The sequence below is a fragment of the Mustela nivalis genome (assembly GCF_964662115.1).
Source record: "Mustela nivalis genome assembly, chromosome: 17".
Lineage (NCBI taxonomy): Eukaryota > Metazoa > Chordata > Mammalia > Carnivora > Mustelidae > Mustela > Mustela nivalis.
In genome coordinates this window covers 31769356-31792033 of record NC_139036.1, presented here as the reverse complement: position 1 = coordinate 31792033, position 22678 = coordinate 31769356, and the positions used below count along the sequence as shown (strand labels likewise).

The window sequence follows — 22678 nt, the reverse complement described above, 5'->3', positions numbered from 1 at the left end:
TGGGAAAGCATATCCATGTGTCAAGGGGAGGAGGTTGGAAGCCAGGCTCTATATGACAGATGAAGCATCTCCTCCGTTCATAAGGAGAGCTTTTGCCCCTGAGAAATGTTCCTAGAAGCTCAACCAGGACCCTCCTCTGCTCAGACATAAGACCCTGGTTCTCTGTGGGTCCGCTGCATTTTCACTTCTTCTCCAGTCCTTTTCTCCCTTCTGACCTATTAGTCTCAGCCCCCTGCATTCTGGGCCACACACACATACTGAGCTCCTACTTCTCAGCCCCCAAGAGGCAGGCGGCATGGGGCCCTCGGCAGGAGCGTTCTGTATGCCACCATTCCACATGCCCTGGGCAAGTCAACATCAAGAGTCCACATGTTCAATGTCAGGGTCCGTGAGTTCAAGGTCAGAGTCCATGAAATGGGTCTGACACTCAATGGAGGGCCCCCTACCAGGTAAGCAGTATGGTGGTGTCCCAATAAAGACACATCCTGAGCCCTCAAGGAGCTCAGTTGAGAAAACTACTGAATCCAAGGCAGAAGGATTTCAGGGTTAGGACAAAGGGACAGAGCATTTGGGTGGCCCAGGGCAGTCAGGGGCTTCCTACCTGACCTACCAGTTGTGTGAACTTCAATACACTGCCTGTGGGAGGCAGACTAATGCTCTGCCACTCCTGCAAGATATCAGGACCCTGTAAGTACATTACCTTACATGACAATGGAGAGGTGAGGTCACAGATGTAATTAAAGGCACTTAACAACTGGCCTGAAGCGAGTGAGGTTGCCATGATTTCCCTGGGAGGGCCCAATGTCATCACGAGGGTCCTTAACAGTGGAAGAGAGAGGCAGGAGAAATGGAACGTGTGAGAAAGGTGCAACTTGTCACTGCTGGCTTTGACAATGGAGGAGGGGGAAGAGACATGCAGGAGCCTCAAGAAGCCGGAAAAGGTGAGGAAACAGATTCACCGGTAGAGCCTCCAGAGAGCAACGCAGCCCTGAGGCGTGAGACTCGGGTTGGACTTCTGTCCTCGGAATGTAAGGTGATGAATTCCCGTTGTTTTAAGCCACGAAGTTTCTGGTAATTTGTGACAGCCAAGACCTAGAACAAATACACTATCAACATTCTGTAAACCTCAGTGTTCTCACCTATAAAATGGGAATAATAACCACATCTACTTTGGGCATGGAGTGGGTGTGATGATTCAACGAAAATCCTAGTGTGGAAAAATTCTAGCTCAGGGTTTGGCCCTGAGACACTCTCTGATGGCTCCCTAGACAAGCCCGCCCAGGCTCCCTTGGGACAGGGGACGGGGCTCCCCCCACTCTGTAGCCCAGGGTACCTCTTTTTGAGGATGCCCGATTCTCCCTAGGACCCTTCAGCCCACTTTCCCTGGCCCTCCTAATTCCTGCTGTCGTTGGTCTCTGACCCTGCAACCTCTGATTTGGAGAGTTGTGGGCACTTGAGGGATAGAGAAGCTACAACCCACTTTCCACCGAAAAGTTTTATCCTTGGCTAGAAGACCAGGCTGTGCGCCTGGCAGTCAGTGATGGCTCTCAGTCCAGGGCAGGCCTCAGGCAAGTCATCTCTTTGCCAATAAAGATGGCCCTTGTGAAAAACTGCTAGGAGTTTTCGTTTCCTCCATCTACTTACTCAAAGAACTGCAAGCTTTCTTTCTTTTTTTTTTTTTTTAAGATATTATTTATTTATTTGACAGAGATCTCAAGTCGGTGGAGAGGCAGGCAGAGAGAGAGAGAGAGAGAGAGAGAGGAGGAAGCAGGCTCCCCACTGAGCAGAGAGCCCGACGCGGGGCTCGATCCCAGGACCCTGAGATCACGACCTGAGCCGAAGGCAGAGGTTTAACCCACTGAGCCACCCAGGTGCCCCCGAGCTGCAAGCTTTCTGATGCTGGATTCACAAAGGAAACAGGGAGGGAAATCTCAGATTTTCTTGGAGGAGAAAGAAAGGAGATGTCACAGAAAGCAGATTGAACACCACCGTTTATTAGAGCAGACAAGGTGGGGAGGGGAATGGACGACCAGAGGCCTCCACAGCCCCCAGGGCAGGCCTGCAAGACTCCCCAGAGCCCTGAGAGCGGGCAGCCTGCCAGTCGGCTGAGCCTGAGGTGCCCTTACATTCTCCGGGCCTGAGCTTCCCCTCCCGCCCTGCCCCCATCAAACCTGTAGGAAGGCCATACGGGGAGGGGGGGTTATACTTGAAGCTATTGGCTTTAATGAGTGACTCAGGTTAGTAAAACGAAGCAGCATCTATATATACATATTTGCCGTTAATCCCCAAGGCAGCCTTTGCCACGCCCGAAGTCTGAACACAGGCGTCCCCATAGCTGAAACACATGTGCAAGAGGGCGCCTCCTCCCGTTTTGATGGTAGCCGGGTCGTGGCTTCTCAGACAGCTTGCTGGAAAAGAACAAGGAAAGAACGATCATGGGATGATCAAGTTGATATAAAGGGGAGTGGAGGAGGGGAAGGAAGAAGCCGCTAAGCGAAGCCGTCAGCTCCTAGCACCTCCCTGGATGTACCAGGCAGCTCTGTCTTCCAGACACTGACTTTTTTCATGCTCGGAACAACCGTATGAGGGAAGAGCCTTTACTACCCCCATTTTGTCGATGAGGCAACAGAGAGAAATTGGGCATTTTCCCCCCATGACGGTTTTTCTTCACAATCTGAATGCTCTCTGAATCCACATTCCAAGTCGGTGCACACCCCCCCACACACACCACCACCACCCCACCCCACCCCCGCCTCGGCTTCCCTGTTTCTGTGTAAGTGCGAGCTGCCTGCCCTAAGGCCTCGGGGGGGAATCTGTTTTGCAGAAGCCAGTGGTCCCCACCCGGGGCTCACCCACAGGGCCCATCCCACCCAGAGGCAGAGGCCTCCATCTGTCCGTCTGCCCATGGAGGGTGCCACTGTGGGTGGGGCTCGCTCAACCCAGAAACCACACCTCTCTCCCCTGCCCACACAATAGCACCAAGTCCTCCCTTTCCGGAGAGAAATCAGCCCAACCCACACCCCTGAAAGAGGGAACTTCTGTTCCACCCCTCCCCACACACAGAGGACCAGGCAGTGCCGTCTACAGGAAGAGTGTGGGATTCGGCGTTGGCAGAAGACTGACATCCCAGCCAGTGCCTGGCAGGAGTTAGTACTAAATCACGCTCACTTAGCTCCTCCATCACATGGGGTTAAACACATGCCCTCAAATGGCACCGGGGTGTTAAGAGGATCAAACAGGAGACTTTGTGGGAGAGCGAGCCCTCTGGAAGTTCTCAAGAGCGTCACCCTAGAGGGAGTGCTCCTCTGCTGACTCACAGTAGCACAGAATCAACGGCAACGCAGATGTAAGATGTCTCTTAATCACAGATGATAAACGACCCAATTGTATCCTGTCCTGCTTCATCCATAAAAATGACAGAGGAGGCCTGACGTCCACTAGGCTTACCCTCTGAAGGGATTTGTTCCTTTATCTAAGAGGATCTGGGAAGGAGGAGCCAGCGCGGGAAGAGGCAAGCCGCCTGGCGTGGGAGCAGGCGGGGTGCGCAGGCACCCTGGCAATGCTGACATGCCAGCTCGGGTGGCCTGAAAGAGCAAAGCCAGAGCAAGAGGGGGGAGGAATGGGTGGGCCGGGCAATCCCCCAGGTCAGAAGGCTACGGGAAGGCAGGAAAGAAGCTGCTGGTCCTGGTGACACTGGAGATGGTTACGATGGGTATCACTGGTCAGGGCCGTAGTTGCTGACCCCACCTGTCAAAACCCAAGTCTCCACAAGCCACCTTCTCCAGCTTTGTATTCCAGAGCGACCTCTTCTGGACAGCAAACAGGCTCCCATACCTCTTCTCTCTGGGATCTCTCAGTGAGTCAGAAGGGGTCAGGCTCCCTCTCTGTCCCCAGCAACCCCTCGACCTGGCTGCCACCTCTCTCCCCTGCCCAACTCCTGCCACTCCCTCCCTAGCCCTCAGCCAGCTGGTTAGCCGGCTCCCCTAAGCCATGGCCTCCAAAGCCTCTGAGCCCATGCACGTGCTGTCCACTGCCACCTCCCTAACCCGGAAGGCCCGTGGGCGAAGAGACATACCGGAGGCTGGGCTGGAGCCCCTCACACGGGGTGGACCATGTTCCTGTCACAGTGGGGCTTGCAGTGAGGGTTCAGCCAGTGCTCCAGGAACTGCTCCTCGGCACGATGCTCCAGGCGAAGCAGATGGTGCATGTGTTCCTGTCCAGACAAACCCACACAGCGGAGACAGTGACAGCTGAGCCGCTGCGGAGCGACCAGGCTGTGCTTCTGAGACAGGGGAGGGAGGCTGGCAGGCAGGACCGGAGGGGAACCCGCCACACCCACGCCTCTCTGCAGGGAAAAGCCGTCAGACACAAAAGAAAGAAATTGGACAACCCAAAGTGCTTAAGGGTGTGTATCTACGGGAACTCACACACACAGCTCCTGGCAGGAACGTGCAACCACCACTTTGAAAAACGATTGTTTGCTGCAATCCGGAAATCCTGCTCCTCGTTATACCCCAAGCAGGGGTCCTCAACTGTGATCCGGCCTCAGAATCACCTGGAGGGTTTTTCTCAAAACACAGAAGGCTGGGCCCGTTCCGTCCCCCCCCCCCCCAAGAGTTTCTGATTCAGTGGGTCTGGGTGGGATCCTGCTCAGCTGAGCAGGGAGACGGCTCCTCCCTCTCCCTCCGCCCGCCGCTCCCCTTGCTCGTGCTCTCTGTCTCTCCGTCAAATAAATAAATAAAATCTTAAAAAGAAAGAAAGAAAGCTGAAGTTGCTCTATTATTATCAAATTTAAAAGTCTTTAAAGCCAACAAAATGTTACTAGGGAGATGGGGACCAAATACAACCTAGCAGTTCCTTGACATGTCAAGCATGGAGGGCCGGATGTGACCTGGCAGTTTTGCTCCCAGGTGCACGCCCCAGAGAAACGCAGACGTGAGCCCACACAGACCCTGGGCACCGACGTTCGGGGCAGCATCACACTCCGCAGCCCAAAAGTAGAAACAACCTGAACATCACCAGCTGATGCATGGAGAGATCCGATGTGGTAGATGCATATGACGGACTATTACTCCTTCGGCCGTAAAAAGGAAGAAAGCACAGACACATGCTGCAACGTGGAGGAACCTTGAAAACATTCCCCTATGGGCAAGAAGCCAGTCACAAAAAAGCCACATTCTGTAGGATGCCCTTCCCATGAAACGGGGCCCGCCCCACGGAGGGACATGTTCACAGTGGAAAGCAGCTCGCCGCGGGGTGCCTCCCGCCTCCGAAACCTTCTACTGGGAAGCAAGACAGCATCACCTCCCTCACCCTCAGCCTCAACCTGACACGGAACAGTGGGACTGCGAGTCAACTCCTGAGAGTCCTGGATGCGCACTCCTCCATCCATGCCACATCGGTAGGTCGGGTCCTCCGGGCTTCCCACCCAGGCCGTGACAGCCTCTTCACCCCTCCCCCCTCCCGTAGCGCCCCCACCTGTCCACCCCAACACCACACCTGCCCCCCACATCTCGGTTCCCCGCCCCGCCCCCGACCGTGACCTGTCCAAAATGCTGCCCAAAGATGGTCACAGCTGCCCTCGGGCCGTCGCCAGCCCTGCCCCCCTGAAAGGAGGAGAGGGTAACAACTCACTGTGCCCTCAGGGCTGGCCTGCGCCTCTGGATAACATCACAGGACCCAGCAGGCATCTTCTCCCCAAAAGAGAGTACCTGAAGATGGGAATGATTTTCAACGTGAAGCTATGCTGTGGACACTGCCCTGAATGCAGTCGGGGTGCCGTAATGATGGGATGTGAACCATTGCAAAGTAGAAAACAGATCTTGTTATAAACGCATTCGGGTAACCCAGAACAGCAGGGCAGTAATCAGAGACGTGGCATTTCATTTTGGGAGAGAGCAATCGTAGTCAGTAATATCGATACAGGAGTAAATGGTTTTGGTGTGTTTAAATATCATAAAAATCCTAAATCCTGAACTCCCTCCTATGGCATTGATAAAGCTTTAAGAGAGGAATCCAGTTGAGGACTTTAAGTTTCTATGAAACCCTCTAGGAAGTCTGTACCCTGTATTAAACATAGCATGAAAAAAAAAAAAAAAAACCTTCTTTAGTGATGGTGCAAAAGAATTAATTCCAAAGTGCCCAGTTTTCCTGATTTTTTTTTCCCTTTCCCTCAGGACCCATGCAGTTTGAATCTGTTTTGTTTATCGTTGTTGTTTTCATCTGACCTATCAAAAGCACTCCTTGTCCCAGGCAAGGGAGTCGCTGGGGCAACCGAGGAGGAAGCAAAAGGTTAGAGGCTCCTGCAGGACCCCCCTGTGGGACAAAGACTCCCCACCAGCTCTCAGGACCCATTTGTGATTTTTGGGTTGAATCCTACCCTGTCCTGGCCCATCTGGGGAGTCTTTGGGCAGAAAAAGAAGAACTGGGGGGGACAAGAAAGCAGTGTGGGGTCTTGTAAAAAAAAGAACCAAGTCTTTCCAGCACACAGCCTTCCTTATTCTACTGGTCCAGGCAAGCAGTTGAGGGAAGGAAGCCCACGTGGCCATCTTCTTGCCCGCCTGTGTGCCAGACGGTACGTGGTAGAAAGGCTTAGAGGTCAGGGTATGAGCCCGGTTCAGGGTCTGTTCAAACCCAGACCCTGCCCACAGAGTTTCCCCTCTCCGGTTTCCTTATGTCCATCTGCAAGACGGGGATGGCGCGGGCACTTATTCCAAAGGGTTATCAGGATTAAATGAAATGATACAAGTTCCGCGCCACACCTGGAGTCTCCCTCCACTCGTCTAAATTCTTTCCTGTCCTCCCTCACGTGGCCCTGTACGATGAGAAGCGGGCTTAGAAGTGCAGCCCACACTCCCCTGACCTGGGGCTTCCAGATGGGTGTGCTGTAGGCACACCAGCAGGGGAGAGGGAGGCCACTGGAGGAGACCCAGAGGGTCTGCTGGTGGCATCCACTCCTGAGGACCACAGCTCCTAGGGGGCTATCCTCTCCTGTTCTGGGAGCCTGCCTTTCCCCTTCACGCCCAGGGGCTGTTAGCCTGGGATCCTTTATCATCTCTCGCTAGTTGACCTGAATTCTGGCTCGCCTTTGCAAGAAGTCTCTTCCTTAAGCTCTGCGTGATTCCTTGGGGTTATTACTAGATAAGAAAGATCTGATAGACATTAAGGTGGTAGATGGAGCCTCCCTCCCAGGAATGGGTCCATAGGAAACTGAGAGTAAATGCTTGTGGAATGGGAGACAAAAGCAGCATCCTCAAAGTGGGGTCTGTGCTTCCCTAGGAGCTCCACAAGGTCAAATCTTAACCAGAGTCAAGGCAGTGACAACCACTATCACTGTCCTTGTATCTTTTTTTTTTTTTAAGATTTTATTTATCCGTTTGACAGAGAGAGAGAGCACAAGCAGGGGGAGCGGCAGAAGGAAAGGGAGAAGCAGGCTCCCCACTAAGCAGGGAGCCTGATGCGGGGCTCGATCCCAGGACCTTGGGATCAGAACCTGAGCCAAAGGCAGACACTTCACTGACTGAGCCACCCAAGGGTCCCTGTCCTTGTATGTCTGACCATCGTGCACTCACAGTGAAAATGCATAAGTAAATAGGGAATATTCCAAAAATGCCCTTTTCGCTGAAGAACACCCCCGTGAAACAGAAGAAAGTGACCCCACGGGAAGCCTTCAGGCAGCACCAGGTCCAGCGCTTTTCTCTAAAAAGAGTCCTTGAGGGATTGCTGGTGTCAGGGACTGAACTAGCTATGTGTGCCAGGCATCTTTTCAAAAACGAATAAAGTGAGCCTGTCACTTCAAGGAAAACAATAGATTGTACTAGTTACTGAACAATAAGCTTCAAGCTTTAAAAGGGAAATTAGAATTTTGGAAAACTTGTATTTATTCCCATGAGCCTGACAGCTTCCCAATACTTAAGAGACTTTTCTGATGAGATCAGTGGGGATATTAACAAATGTCGCCACTGGCATACAGCATTTGCATGCCTCTTTAAAAAAAAAAAAATTTTTTTTATGTATTCATTTGAGAGAAAGAGAGAGCATGCATGTGAGAGAGGGGCAGAGGGAGAGGGAAACGCAGGCTCCCGCTGAGCAGGGAGGCCACCAAGGGGTTCAATCCCCAGACCCTGAGATCATGACCTGAGCCATTTAACACACAGTCACCCAGGCACCCCGCATTTGCACGCCTCTTTTAATTATATGCTCATTTGCATCCTCACTCATGTAATCCCTGTCCCACTCAGACAAACCTCCAAACTGGTTTTTCAATGGCAGTGACCAAGGTATGCCTAGTATAGGGCTTAGTGCTGGCACAGAGTAGGACCTCAATAGAACCCACTGGAGAAATCTGCAAACGAGTGAATAAATAGATGACATGACCGTTCTTTTTCTGTAATCCTTCTAAATCCCCCTTGGAAGTTTCCTCGACATCTGTGTCATTTTCTCATTGTAATGACCCACGCCAAATGTACATTAAAAGCCTTGAAGAATAATATGTATTTCACACTCCTGAACAGCAGCAGAAATGAGCGTTGAAGAAAAACAACCAGAGCAGACACACACATAGAGAGAAAAAGAAACGAGCGCTGGTTTCCATGACATTTCCCTATTTATTTAAAATGTTAGGAAAAGGGATATGCCACAAAGGCTTAGAAGCAATCATTAGTCAAAGATGAAAAGCCCAAAGGCAAATCTGCTGAAAACCACAAATTCAACAATTGCATTGGCTGCGTTAGAAATGACCCAGCATTAACGATAAACTCAAATGTTCCTGGATCGAGAAAGAGAGGATAGATGGAAAATAAGTTTTAATTTTGTTTTTTTGAGATTCCTTTCTTTTAAGAGGAAAAAAAATTAAAGCAAAACAAAAACCAATATCTGCATTCCATGTCTCATCCCAGCTGTAAGGAATTAAGTAAATAATCTCTCAGTAATTAGAGAGGAAATTGGAAGTGATCCTTTAGGATGGCAGTGGTATGATAATGAAGTGAAACACTTGCTCGACCCTATCTAAGCTGAGAGTTATAGAGGGGACAGTTAATCTATCAAGGCAGCAACTTTTTCCAAGGAGGCAAATCCTTCCTCTGACATTTGCATGCAATTAGAAGTCCATCAGCATGAGGATGAATCATTTTGCTCATTAGGGCAAACAAGGTAATTCTCAAGGCAGAAAGGTGGATGGGAATTTAGCTACATGGGGACCCCAGAGGGCTTAGCCCTAAAAAAAAGGCAGATCACTGATGTGTGCAATTTACATCACAGTCACTCCAAACTGGCCTTTGAGATGGTGGGGAACGAAAGGGTAGTAAAGTTACTACATCTATTTGTCAAGGGGCTAAACATGAAAGCATATTTTAGAAAGACTACATACAATAAAGCTAATATGATTTATACTTGCCCAACGAGAACATTCCTTAAAGGAACACAGGCCAGAGTAGAGTGGAAAACATATTCCCAGGGCACATGAGCACTTACAAACATACTCACAAAAGACATAATTTTAGCTCCAATGTCATTTTTCCTAAAGAATTTCCATGGCCCATCCCAGCTATTGGCAGATAATTTCTTCCCTAAATTCTGGGATGATTAGGAAAAATTTAATGAATTTAAGTGAGGCCATCTAAAAGATTTCTTTGAAATAACCTCCCAGTTTATAGGGTAGAATAATGTCCTACAAAATTTCTCCCCTGCAGAGTAGCAAAAAAAAAAAAAAAAGGTGGAGGGGAATGGAAGTAAGTATTATGAGCATCTAGTAAATGTCATATACTGTGCTTGGTGCTGGGGACCCAGAAGTCCAACAAAAAGTCCATCTGTTCTAGCAGTTTAGAACAGCCTAGTAGGAGAGACACATTAAAAAAAAAAAAAGTCACAGGGCACCTGGGTGGCTCAGTGGGTTAAATAAAGCCTCTGCTTTCGGCTCGGGTCATGATCCCAGGGTCCTGGGATCGAGCCCCACGTCAGGCTCTCTGCTCAGCAGGAAGCCTGCTTCCTCCTCATTCTCTCTGCCTGCCTCTCTGCCTACTTGTAATCTCACTCTCTGTCAAAAATAAATAAAATCTTTTTTTTTAAGATTTTATTTATTTATCAGAGAGAGAGAGGGAGAGAGAGCGAGCACAGGCAGACAGAATGGCAGGCAGACGCAGAGGGAGAAGCAGGCTCCCTGCTGAGCAAGGAGCCTGATGTGGGACTCGATCCCAGGACGCTGGGATCATGACCTGAGCCGAAGGCAGCCGCTTAACCAACTGAGCCACCCAGGTGTCCCAAATAAATAAAATCTTAAAAAAAAAAAAAAAAAGTCAGAAATCTCTATCTTGGGGTACATTGGTGGATCGGTCAGTTAAGCATCTACCTTCAGCTCAGGTTGTGATCCTGAGGTCCTGGGATCAAGTCCTGCATCAGGCTCCCTGCTCGGCGGGGAGCCTGTTTCTGCTTCCCCCTCTGCACTTTCCCCTGCTTGTGCTCTGTCTCTCTCTCTCTCTCTCTCTCTGTCAAACAAATAAATAAAAATCAAAAGAAGGAAGGGAAAGGAGGAAGGGAGGAAGGAAGAAAGAAGTAGCTGTCTTGTGTTATGCCTGAGCAATGCTCTAATTCATAGTGAGAAGCCTTGGAGCATCAGGGAGGCTTCCTGAAAAAGACATCATTTACAGGGAATCTCTATGAGTAAGAGTTAACCAGGCGGACAAGAGCAGAAGGCACGTGCGATCAGAGAGCTTCAAATTCAAACATTATTGCAGACACCTGCTTCTCCTCATCGGTTTCTAATGCCAATGGATGGCTCCAAGGTGTCCATGCAGACCCCTGCAAGTCTGGGCTTCAGACCCAGCACCTGCGGCCGCCTTTTATCCCTCTCCTGTGTTGTGTTTGGGAGATGTATACATATGAGTGTACATATGAGTGGATTGAATGCATTCCCCCCAAAATATATGTTCATCCAGAACCTGCCCATGTGACCTTCTTTGGAATTAGGGTCTTTGCAGATGTAACCACGCTAAGATGAAGTCACACTGGACAAAGGTGGGCCCTACATCCAGGTGTCCTTGTGAAATGAGTGCAATTTGGATGTTGGGACACAGAGCACACAAGGCCATGGGATGGTGGACACGGAGACCCGCCAAAAAACACCAAAGACTAAAGCAACCATCAGAAGCTGGGAGAGAAAACCAGAACAGATTCTCCCTCGGAGCTCCCCAGAAGGAACCAAACCTGCCAAGATTTTATTTTGAACTTCTAGTCCCTAAATCTGGAGAACTAATGAGAGGGGGATCAGTGTCTGCTGTCAGAAGCTGCCCCATCTGGGGCACTTTGTAGTTGCGGCCACGGGAAATGAATACACTGAGGAATCGCAAAAAGGACGTAAAGATGAAAGTAAAAAATTTGCCCCAAATCTTATCACTGAGAGAATACTGTCACTATCATTTGGCAACCTGTTTCCATACATGCATACAGAGAGACGTGTCGGAAGGTGACATTATCTCTTAAAACTTCATTTCTTTCCATTTTGAAAGTCCTGGCAAGAGCGTAGGGACCCCAGGATTCTTACACATGCTCAAGGTTCGGGGGGGGGGGTTGATACAGTGGATCAGACAATGTGCCCTGATTTAATTCAGTTAAAAGTACCTAAACCTTCTGTCTCAGCAATCCCATTTGTTATCATTGAACTTGGCCAAACACATGTGTATAAGGATCTTCATCACACACTGGAAATGACCATTGTTCCAGGAAGGGCTAAGTAAGTTGAGTTGAAATGCGCCTTTGTCCATTTGGGCTGCTCTAACAAAACACCACAGACTGGGTCGCTTACTACAACAGCAATTCTTTTCTCACGGTTTGGAGGCACAAGTCCAAGGGTAGGGGCCCAGTGTGGCCAGTGTGGCCAGGTGAGAGTCCCCAAGCCCCTTTTTGGGTCACGGATTTCTCGCTGTCTCTCCACTTGGCAGAGAGGGGTAGGGAGCTCGCTGGACCCCGACAGGGGGTTAGGAGGTCGACATATGAATAGGACGGTGGGGTGGGGGTGGGGACAAGATATATGGTTGAATGGAAAAAAAAAAAAAAAAGCAAGTTGCAGAACAAACCCAACCCCGCTTACCACACATCCTTATGTCGGCCGTGAACGGATAATAGGTAAGGCTGGTGGGGTAAAGGCACAAGGAGGAAGCCTATGTGCCAAGGGGAGGCTGTGGTGGGAGCAGGGGGGGGCGCCTGCAGGCTTTGAGCGTCTGGCTCACCGCAGTAGGACTATGGATTTTATTGGGTATAAAGCAGGGAACCACTGGAAGGTTTTTGAGCCAGGGAGGGACAAGATCTGGTTCGCATTTTTAACATCTGACTCGCTGCGGTGTCGAGAACAGACACGGAGGGATCCGGAGAGAAGGCACAGAAGCGGACAAGAAAGAATTCCTCCATCTCCTCTAGGGACCCCTGTGGTGGCGGTGGAGGGCGAGGAGTGGTCAGAGTCGAGATTGGGGGCACACAAAACTACGCGAGGGGTTGGTACCATTTACCCCGTTTTGGAAGGCACGAGCAGGAGCTGGTGTCAGACCCAACTTAGGGCTGTTGGGTCTCAGCTGTCTGGGAAAGGTCGCCAAGCGAGCAGACTGTCACGTAAATGAGTCCGGAGCTCCCGGGAGAGACAGCATGCAGCCATCACCATATAGTCACGGGACTCTGGACGAGGTGGGAAGGCAGGCCCTGGGCCTGTCCGACATTTAAAGGACTAAGGATCCCGCAAAACGGATGGAGGAACAGAAACTGCCAAGCAGGAAGAGAAGTCAGGCAAGGTGTCCCGGAAGACTGGAATCCAGATGAGGAGAGTGCCCAGAAGGAAGGGGGAAAGATGGGTTATGTCATACAAAATAAACGTGGGCTGGCCCTGGGCCGTAGGATGCCGAGAACAGAGGCTGAGTTCCCCTCCCAGAGAGCTCTGCAGGATGGCACTTAGTCTCTCAGACTGAAGCGTTCCCAGGGCCTCTGGGGCTTGGCCGAGGAGCAGACTGGTCTGCAGGAGGTGCGAGGAGGAGTCTGAGGTTCCAAGAAGCCCACCAGCCAGGGCTGGGGATCACATTTTGAGTTTAGCCCCAAGCCTCGAAAATCCACATACACGCACAATCACAACTGAGGAAATATTCAGGGAAATCTCAGAACATTTTTTCCCCTCTCTTCCCTCTACACATAAACCCGACCTTTCTTTCCATGCATCAATTTCTCCCCAGGTGGGTTTGTTTTTTCCTCCCTGAGGATTTTGAGGCTTCATGATACCAGAGCTCTTCTAACACAATGTCTTTGTGAACTGTCCTTGGGGTCCTAATGTTGACCCCCAAAGTGATTCAGCTGACACCGAACCCAGATGGCCTGTCCCCCTTCAAATTCCAGCCTTCCGCGAGAGCCCATCAAATTCCTGTGAGGTCTAGAACCCATTCCCCCCAAATCCCTGAAGATTTGGGAGCCATGTTTCCCCCAAATCACTCTTGTGGCCTTTCTCACCACGACAGTGGCTTCCAGATTGGAGAGATACCATCTCTTTTGTCTACCACACAGCACATCTCCCACCACCGGCCATCCCCCAGAAAGAACCACTAATACAACGTTGCCATCTTAGCAGACTTCTCCCAAGGTCTGGAGGTCGCAGAGGGTAAGGACAGCGCAGGGCACAGAATAGCAGCATATTTAACGCCAGGCACTACTGTCAGAACAAGTGTCTGCTATTGGCTATTTCTTAGGGAGGACTTTTCTCCTGAGCCCCCACCTTCCCACCTGCTTCTCTCTCTGTTCAACCTCTCTTCACATCTCCCAGCGCTTTCTGCCCGGCTGCCTCCATAGAGTCAACATCCCTCCTGTTTTCTTCCCCAGAACCACATCTCCTCTTGGTGTCTGTCCCCATCCCCACCGGGTTCTACCTTCTTCTATCAAGGATCCCTGCACGATGCTTACGCTCCTCCGGGGCGGAAACCAGCCCTCCCCACGATGCAGAACCACACCTTCCTAAGAGCATGTGTCCTCCCCGCCACGTGGTCAGAAAAGAACAGAATTTGCGGTGTATCGGCAGGATTTGCGCAGTCGAAACAGTCCAGCCCCTGGGATACAAAGGCACAGCTGGTCTGAACCTGTCTCTGAAAAGCCTGTATGTCCGCGAAAGCCAACATCTGCCAATACTTGAGCCACGAGTCAAGATCGTTAACATTGCTTAGTAAATACTGATGTAGAGAGGGCTACTGCAAATCTTCGTACTGGTTTGCATTTGGAATTCCTAATACCTCCCCAAAGCTCCATTCACTCACCCCGATCACTGGCCTCTCTTCTCTCCGAATCTGTTTGCTTTTGCAAGCCCCTCAGAAGGGACAAGCATGACAAAATAACCCCATCAGGCATCTCCCAGTGATTTTAGCTCCGGAGTGAGCGCAAGTTTCAAGGCTCAGCTCCCAAAGGCACACACATTCCCCAGAAATCACTCCCTCTGTTCATTTGTCCCCATCCACCTGTCAGTCTGCTGGGTCCCATGGCAAAGAATAGCAGTAGCCTGTCCAAAAATGTCACTTCCCCTCACCCATGTGTAGTGGGAGTTAAAGGGCAGCGTTGAAGAGCTGTGTCTCACACCTCTGCATGGTTCCTGTCACCTGGCTCCAGTCTTGTCACTCCCCCACTTAAAATCCCCGGTGGCTCCTACTGAGTGCAGAATGGAAGTCACCTCTGCTGTGATAGGCGTGGCCTTCCAGCCCGGCCCCCCAGGACCTTCCATTGCCATCGCCTGTCCTTTCATATATTCCAGGGACTCAACTCAAAGTCAGAAATGGAGGAGAGAGAACTGGAATCCAGACCTTCTGAGAAATTATTCTGCAAGGTCTTTTCCAAAACATACATGCACACATTCTCACACAGACACAGACACACACAGCCATACACAAACCTTACACACACTCTCTCTCTCACACACACACCCTCATATATCCTCATGCCCTTACACACACACACACACATATGTGTGAGGACACATACACAGACACACACAGTCATATACAAACCCTACACACATGCTCTCTCACACACACAGCCTCTCATGTACTCCTGTCCTCTCACACACACAGCTTCACATACACAACACACACTCACATATATACACCCTCACACATACACACACTCACACACGGACACACCCTCACATATACAACACACACTCATACACACCCTCACAGACACACACACCTTCACATACACAACACGCACGATATGTGTGCACTGAATACCCAGGACGGGGCACCCACTCTACCCTTTTCCCTAGCAGATGGTTTGCAGAGAAACGAGGAGGCTAGCAGGAGATCTGGGCAAAAGGTCGAGAGCAAGGAAGTACGGTTGCCCACAAATGAAAGGGACTTAGCCCGCCTGTCCCCAGGCTGTAGGCTGTATGGCTGTTCCATCCACCACCCTGACCTCCCCTGCGGCCAGAGGTCCCACCCTGTGGCTTCCTCATGAACAAATGTGGGGTCACTGTGTCCAATGCTCAGTGACATAGGACCAGGATCACCGTGATGTCAGCTGCTCAGCGAGAATGAGTACATGGCTCCTTTTCCATGACAGGTGATTGGTATTTATTTTGCTCTCAGTGAATCCGTAAGAAGGAGACCTCACCAATAACAAGACCTCACCCGACATGGGGGGAGAGGTCAAAATATAAGTCTAGGATGCGGGACACAGGGGCAACAGGGCTGGCATGAGGGGAGGAGTCTCTGTTTAAAGAAACCCTGCAAACCCCCCCACCCCCGCCTCCTCTCCTAGGGCCGTGTCCTGCTGCCTAAGGCTTCTCCTTGAGCTGCAGCCTGGCTACTGGGAAACCTGGGTTGTCCCCCGAAGCTCTATCCAGATCCCCAAAATACAAGACCAGGAACAGACCTCTTAGCTAGATTCTCAGCAAATTTGCACTTGAGAGCTCCAGAGAAAGGAAATTGACTCATCCGGAGCCCAAAGCCCAAAGTCCATGACTACGTAGTGGCAGGATACGGACTGAAATCACCCCAGGGGGACTATATTCTTTCTGCCTTGCCTCCATGCCTTGCAGGGCCTGAAAACTCCTCATCCTTCAAGCCTCAACTGGGTGAACACCTCCTCTGGGAAGCCTTCCCAGCCTCCCCCCTCCTTCCAGTTAGAGCTAGGCATCCTCTCCCCGCAACCTCATCAGAGAACACTCTGACTCTGCATGTACCCACACAACAGACACGGGCTCCTAGAACAAAGGAAGAAAATCTGGCTCATTTTTCCGTCCCAGTACCCGGCCCCTGGCAAGGCCCAGTCAATGGAAAGCATAATGAAGTGCACATCTGGGTCAGCAAGGAGCACTCTGGGCATGCACCACGTGACCCTCTCATTCTCGCTGTCTGACCTGAACGCAAACTGGGGCATTTACTCTCCATACCACTCAGTTCAACCTTGAACTGTTTCCTAAAGGATTCATGCTCTTAGTGTTCGTGGTCCTGACTGGACTACAAGCAGGTATAACAGCTGGCAGGTCTGTCCTAGAAGGCCTGTCCCTGGGGGTTCTCAGCCTTGGCTGCATGGTGATACCACCTGGGCAGCTGTGACACCCACCCAGTGCCCCAAGCCACACCCCAGGCCACCCACCCCCCCACCTTGGGTGCAGGACACAGGCATCAGATTTTTAACTTCCCCAGCTGGTTCCAGCACGCGGCCAAGGTTAAGAAACACATTCCTAGAGGGGCGCCTGGGTGGCTCAGTCGTTAAGCGTCTGCCTTCGGCTCAGGTCATGATCCTGGGGTCTTGGGATTGAGCGGACGCTCTGCTCAGCGGGAAGCCTGCTTCTCCCTCTCCCGCTTCCACTCCCCCTGCTTGTATTCCTTCTCTCTCTGTCTCAGTCAAATAAATAAATAAAATCTTTTTTAAAAAAGAAAGAAAAAAGAAACATTTCTAGAAAAATGTGATACCAGAAATTGCTTGTTGATTCAGCCAGTTCTGCTTGCAGGTAATATAATATAATAAATAAAATAGAATACAATATAATAGTGAACAATAGCGTAAGAGACATGCAGAATAAAAGAGAAAGAGGTTGTTCAGCACTTGTAGCCAGGGTTCCTCACCCTTAACACTGTGGACATTTTAGGCAAGATCATTCTTTGTTATGGGAGCTGCCCTGTGCATTGGAGAACGTCCAGCAGCATTCCGGGCCTTATCCAATTAGACGCCAATAGCAAACCCTCTCTCCTCCCACTCCCATGGTTGGGACAACCAAAACGTCTCCAGACACTGCCAGGTGTCCATGAGGATGGGGGAGAAAAATCACCCCTGGATGAGAGCTACTGAGGAAGGCTAGCTGCCAAATAGCTTATTGCATCTTTATTTCCCATGTCAACTGTAGGTCACATGAGCACTTTTCCAAATTTGGCCAAGTGGCAGAGGGTTCTGGACACTGGGGTCCGTGTCTCAGTGAGGGACATGCAGGGCTGGGCTGGATGCAGGCTGGATGGAAAATGGTTCTGAGAGGCAATATAGGATCACACAGAAGCCAGAGAAGGTAGATGCAAGGCAGGTAAAAGAAGTCATTGGTGATCGGCCTATAATGGGATGATCAAAAACAGAACAAAACCTTCCCTGCCCTCCCCCCCACAACCCCCGCCCTACCTCTCAAATTCCTTAATCACAGAGATCATATGATAATTATCTTTCTCTGACTGACTTATTTCCCTAAGCATAATACCCTCTAGTTCCATCCACATCATTGCAAATGGCAAGATTTCGTTTCTTGTGATGGCTGCATAGTATTCCATCGTATATATATACACCACATCTTCTTTATCCATTCATCTGTGGATGGACATCTAGGTTCTTTCCATAGTTTGGCTATTGTGGACATTGCTGCTATAAACATTCAGGTGCACGTGCCCCTTCGGATCAGTACATTTGTATCTTTGAGGTAAATACCCATTAGTGTGATTGCTGGGTCATAGGGTAGCTCTATTTTCAACTTTTTGAGGAACCTCCATACAGTGGCTGCACTGTGTAGGAGGGTTCCCCTTTCTCCGCATCCTCTGGGATCGGGAGAGAGACAATCTCATGAAACAAACTGAGGGTTGCTGGGGGAGGGGTGTGTGGAGAGGGTGGTTGGGTTATGGACATTAGGGAGGTTATGTGCTATGGTGAGTGCTATGAAATGTTTAAACCTGATGATTCACAGGCCTGTACCTCTGGGGCAAGTAATACCTTATATGTTAATAAAAACAAAACAAAACAAAAAATAGAACAAAACCCAAAAAGCCAGACATTCAGTAAAATCACAGAGCTGGAAGCAAGCCGAAGGTTGTCGCCAGTGAAGGGCAGTGGTAACTAGAAGCCAGGAGGAGGGAAATGGTCAAAGAAGGAGCTCTCAGAAGTTCTAGACAGGGAAGAACCATACCAAGCCATGGTTGGTGACACAAGTCTAGAATGGCATGGAGGCTGACACACGAGGGTCACCAGAGGCAGAGAGCTGATCTGCCATGGTTCAGTCCCATCTGCTGCAACACTCCAGACTCACCTGCTACCTGATGCTTAAGATGCCTTCAGTCCCAGTGATGCCAGAGCTCAGAGGAGCCAGGGGCAGATGGTGACAGAGAAAATGCCTCTGTCACCTGAGAGCCTCTCCCCTAGCACCTGGAGGGGAGCAGCTTCTTCAATCCTCCCAGCCTCCTAGGGCTCCTGAGGAAGAACCTCTGGAATGGCCCCTCCACACATCAAGCCAGTTAGAGCCCCCAGGGAGCCTGAAGGCAGGCATCCTTCTCTCCACACTCTCTCGGTCTCCCCAGTATCTACCCGCATTCCTTCGCAGCCCCTTCGAGCTCCTCCTCTTTTGCTCACCTCTGAGCATCGGCGTCCCCAGACTTCAGTCCTGGACCTCGTCTCTTCTAATCACATCTCAGACCGTCTGTCTAAAGCTCCAGTGTGCTCTCCCCCACGTAAAAACTCCCATCGTCTTCCACTGAACATAAGAGGAAGTCCGAGGTACTCCGGCCCTTTCTGATCTCGCATCTGCCGCCCTCCCAGTCCCCTTCTACCCTGCACTTAGACAGTCCAAGCCACATGTGACGTCAAGAAAGAAAGGCCACGTCCACTCCTGACAGCCTGGTGTCCCTGATTCATTTCTAAGCCACTCGGTGTAACAGCCATTCACTGCCTTCTCTGTGTCTGTCACCAACTCTGAGCAGCATTCCAGCAACTTCTGCTCCCAGTCTCTACACCTTTGCCTGGTCCCTGGTACTTAATACTCAAAGGAGTCATTACTGTTACAACAATGTAACAGTAACAATAATGTAACAGTCACAATAGTGCTGGGTATTATTCTAAGTGTCTTACTAGGTATTCCTTTATTTTATCTTCATAAAGCAGTTATTTATATTATTATTTAGAACAATAATATTATGTAGGAATGTAAGTAATATTTATTGTTACCCTCATTTTATAGACGAGAGTACAGAGGCACAGGAGCACAACGAGAGGTGCCCAAATTCAGCAGGGTATAAAATGGGGAGCCACGCCCACACAGTCTGACCAAGGGCCAGCACTCTTCCCCACCCTGCAACACTGCATCTTTTTTTTTTTTTCTTTTTAATACTACATCTGAATAAGAGACTTTTAAATGAACTAATCCTGGTAAAAATACCAGAAATGTCAGTACTTCTGCCATGGGAGGCAGGCGACAAGCCAGGCCAGGGTCAGCAGGGTCTGATAGCACCCACAAGTCACAAAGTAAAGGCAGGGGTGGTGTCCTGGTTCAGAAAGATGAGGCAGATGGCCACCACAAACCCAGAGGGCAGGCCTGGGGCTAAAGACCAAAATCAGAGGTGCGAGGTGGGGGCAGAAGCCTACAGGCAGCAGGGCAAGGAGTCTGCCTGTCCAGAGTATCGCCGGCTAAGAATGCGGGTCCAGCTTGCTCGATGCCCAGAGGAAGCGGGGGAAGATGCGGTCGGCACTAGATACAACACACAGCCCCAAGCATCCCATTCAGGGGTGACATGGGAGATCCTGGGACTCTGGCTGTCAGCCCCACTGTGTGCATTGTAAACACTGTGTGCAGAGTAGGCGAGTGGGGCTGGCCCCTCCCGAGGTGCGGGCGATAGGCTGAGAGCCCCTTCCACCAGAGACCCTGCAGAACCTCCACGGGGCTGCTGGCCCTGAGCTGACACCTGCACCCGGATCAGTTTCAGAATGCAGGGGAGCGTGGAAAGGACGGCACCTTCCCTTCAGGCAGCTGGAGGCCAGCACTCACCCTCATGGGTTCATCGGGGAAACCGGGTTTGCTGGGCCTGTCCTGGCGTCGGGACCTGAGGAGCTGCTTGGCCTGCTTTTCCGTCAGAATCGGGGAGGACCCTGAAAAAGTCAGGAAGGGGCCTGAGGGACTCTGGGCACACCCGCGCGTGCCCCGGCTCACCCGCCGACACCAGGGATTTGCAAGTTCAATTACGGTCAAACACAAAAGTTCTTTCACAGGGACCTGTCCCAAAGGATGCCGTGTAACAGAGGGCTCTGGGAAGAATTCTGAATTGTTTCTAACTTGGGAAGCCCAGAGCAGAAGCCGCATGGCTGGAACAGACTTACCCATGGCAAGGGGGGCATTTCTTAAAAGTAGGAGCTAGTTTCATGAACATCAGATTTTTTTCCCCTTTTCTTTCTTTTTTAAGTCATCTCTATACCTCATGTGGAGCTTGAACTCATGACTCCAAGACCAGAGTCGCATGCTCTACCAACTGAGCCAGCCAATTGCCCCTGGATAAGTTTTTTAAAACATATTTTCCTCAGTTCTATGGTCAATGTGTTTCTTGTCCCTTAGGTTTGCTTTGACTTTTTTTTTTCTTTAAATCCCCAAAACACTAAATCGACTACAAGTTGTTATTGGGCAATTCTTCATGAGAATAGGATTGTGTTAAACTTGATAATCACACTTGACCCCTCAAAGAGAATATTATGATAATAAAGTTAATATTGTTTTAATAATCATACATAAATGCTAAATGATATCATCCAATAAAAGTCTGTCAGGTCTTGATGATCTCATATGAACTCTAAACAATGATATAGTTGGGGCGCCTGGGTGGCTCAGAAGGTCAAGTGTCTGCCTTTGGCTCAGGTCATGATCCCAGGGTCCTGGGATCAAGTCCCACATCAGGCTCCCTGCTCAGTGGGGGGTCTGCTTCTGCCTCTTCCACTACCCTCCTCTCATGGCCTCTCTCTCAAATAAATAAATAAACAAAATCTTTACAAAAAATAAAAGATGGTATAGTTAAAGATTTATCAGCATTTCTAGGAATTAATATTCAAATACATTTAAAGACTAAAAAAATAATTTACCTCTAATGATAGCAACTCTGGGAGCCTGCTCTTGGCAGGGCCAGCATTGCATTATTATACATTACATATTCTTTGACATGAAAAAAAATTTAATATGAAATAGACTTATTCCAGTTTATCGTGTCAGCAGAGTAATAGGCCATTTTCAGAGTGAATGCTCACCTGCGAAGCAAGTCAGTAAGGTAAGGGAGATGATGAGCGCAAGTAGTTTCTCCATGCTGCCTTAGCTCCTGTCTCAGCTCCTTGCAGAATGAATGCCGCCCCCAGTGGGCCAGCCTACTTGAAGGAAGCCACGTCCGGCCCCAAGCTTGTTTATGCTGTGACTAACTCCACTTACGGTATGATGCTAAATGCATCTGACTCCAAGTTTTTAGTATGACCACTAAACTATTTTCCTCTGAATCCCTGTCCGTTTTCATCCTGAGCAAGGAAATTACCCCCTCTGCGATGGGACGTTCAGAGCATGAATTTGAGAAAACAACACTGATATTCCCTTCATTTAAACAGACATAGCCACACCCTACACACACCTATGGTAGGTGTTCTGTGTCTGTAGCTTCAGAGTATGCTCCAACTGTTTGCACCTCTTTTGTTAATCAGCTCTTTCATATGCCCACGGTGTGGCGTTTCTCCAAAGCGTTTCATTCCATTTGACCTTCCTGAGAGTTTCAAAGGTAGGCAGGGAAATTGGCAAGGGGCATCGTAAAGGGGGAATTTTTTTTTTTCAGCTGACTGTGGAGCCAAAAAGACCAGGGTTCATGTCCTGGCTTCACCTTTTTCTAGCAACGCAAACTTCAGTAAATCCTTACCCTTTCTGAAATTCAGTTTCCTGCCTATCTCGTGGGTGTGATTAGAGATGAGGGTTAAATGGCAGCGAGCACCATCTCCATTTTACAAGGACGGATGTGAGGTTCAGAGATACCAGACCATGATCAAGTCCACACATCACGGATGCGGAAGTCGAGCCAATCTCTTCAGTCTTTAAAGGCCACTGCTCTTCCCCGTTTGTTACACCCTAAGAGGCCTCCCGCAACATGCTGACAATAAGAGGGGTAAGCAGCTCCCAGTGCAGACTTTAGATTGATTTTGTAAAGACAAGAGAATCTCGGTAAGCTGACATCCTTTTTAGTTCAACTCATCTGTAAATATTACCTAAAAAATGATTAAATATATTCTAAAAAATATGTCTGGAAGTCATGTGGCATTTATGGGGACGAAATCCTCAATTCAGAGAAATCTTCTGCTGTTTCTGTTCTCGCTTGGGCAGCTCAAAGGAAAACAATGCCCTCTCTGTAGTTGTCCGCATTAATGCTAATGTTGTGTAACTGATATTGAACCTAAATGCTCTGCTCACTCTGTTGGT

General features: G+C 49.8%; 1 protein-coding gene across 1 annotated transcript; it reads right to left on the bottom strand.

The window, feature by feature from the left end:
* Positions 1-1973: 1973 nt before the first annotated feature.
* Positions 1974-21554, bottom strand: LOC309851869 (uncharacterized protein C17orf67). Its single transcript, XM_082707692.1, has 4 exons — positions 21478-21554; positions 20237-20337; positions 4076-4213; positions 1974-2408 (listed from the first exon to the last, which is right to left on the bottom strand). The coding sequence occupies exons 1-3, from the start codon at positions 21530-21532 to the stop codon at positions 4097-4099; spliced, it is 273 nt and encodes a 90-aa protein (XP_082563818.1). The 5' UTR covers positions 21533-21554; the 3' UTR covers positions 1974-2408; positions 4076-4096.
* Positions 21555-22678: the final 1124 nt, after the last annotated feature.

Coding starts and splice junctions, on each gene's coding strand:
- LOC309851869 (XM_082707692.1), bottom strand. CDS start 21,532: ATGGAGAAACTACTTGCGCTCATCATCTCCCTTACCTTACTGACTTGC. Junction 20,338..21,477: donor CTTACTGACTTGCTTCGCAG/GTGAGCATTCAC, acceptor TGACTTTTTCAG/GGTCCTCCCCGATTCTGACG. Junction 4,214..20,236: donor TCCCCGATGAACCCATGAGG/GTGAGTGCTGGC, acceptor TTGTCTGGACAG/GAACACATGCACCATCTGCT.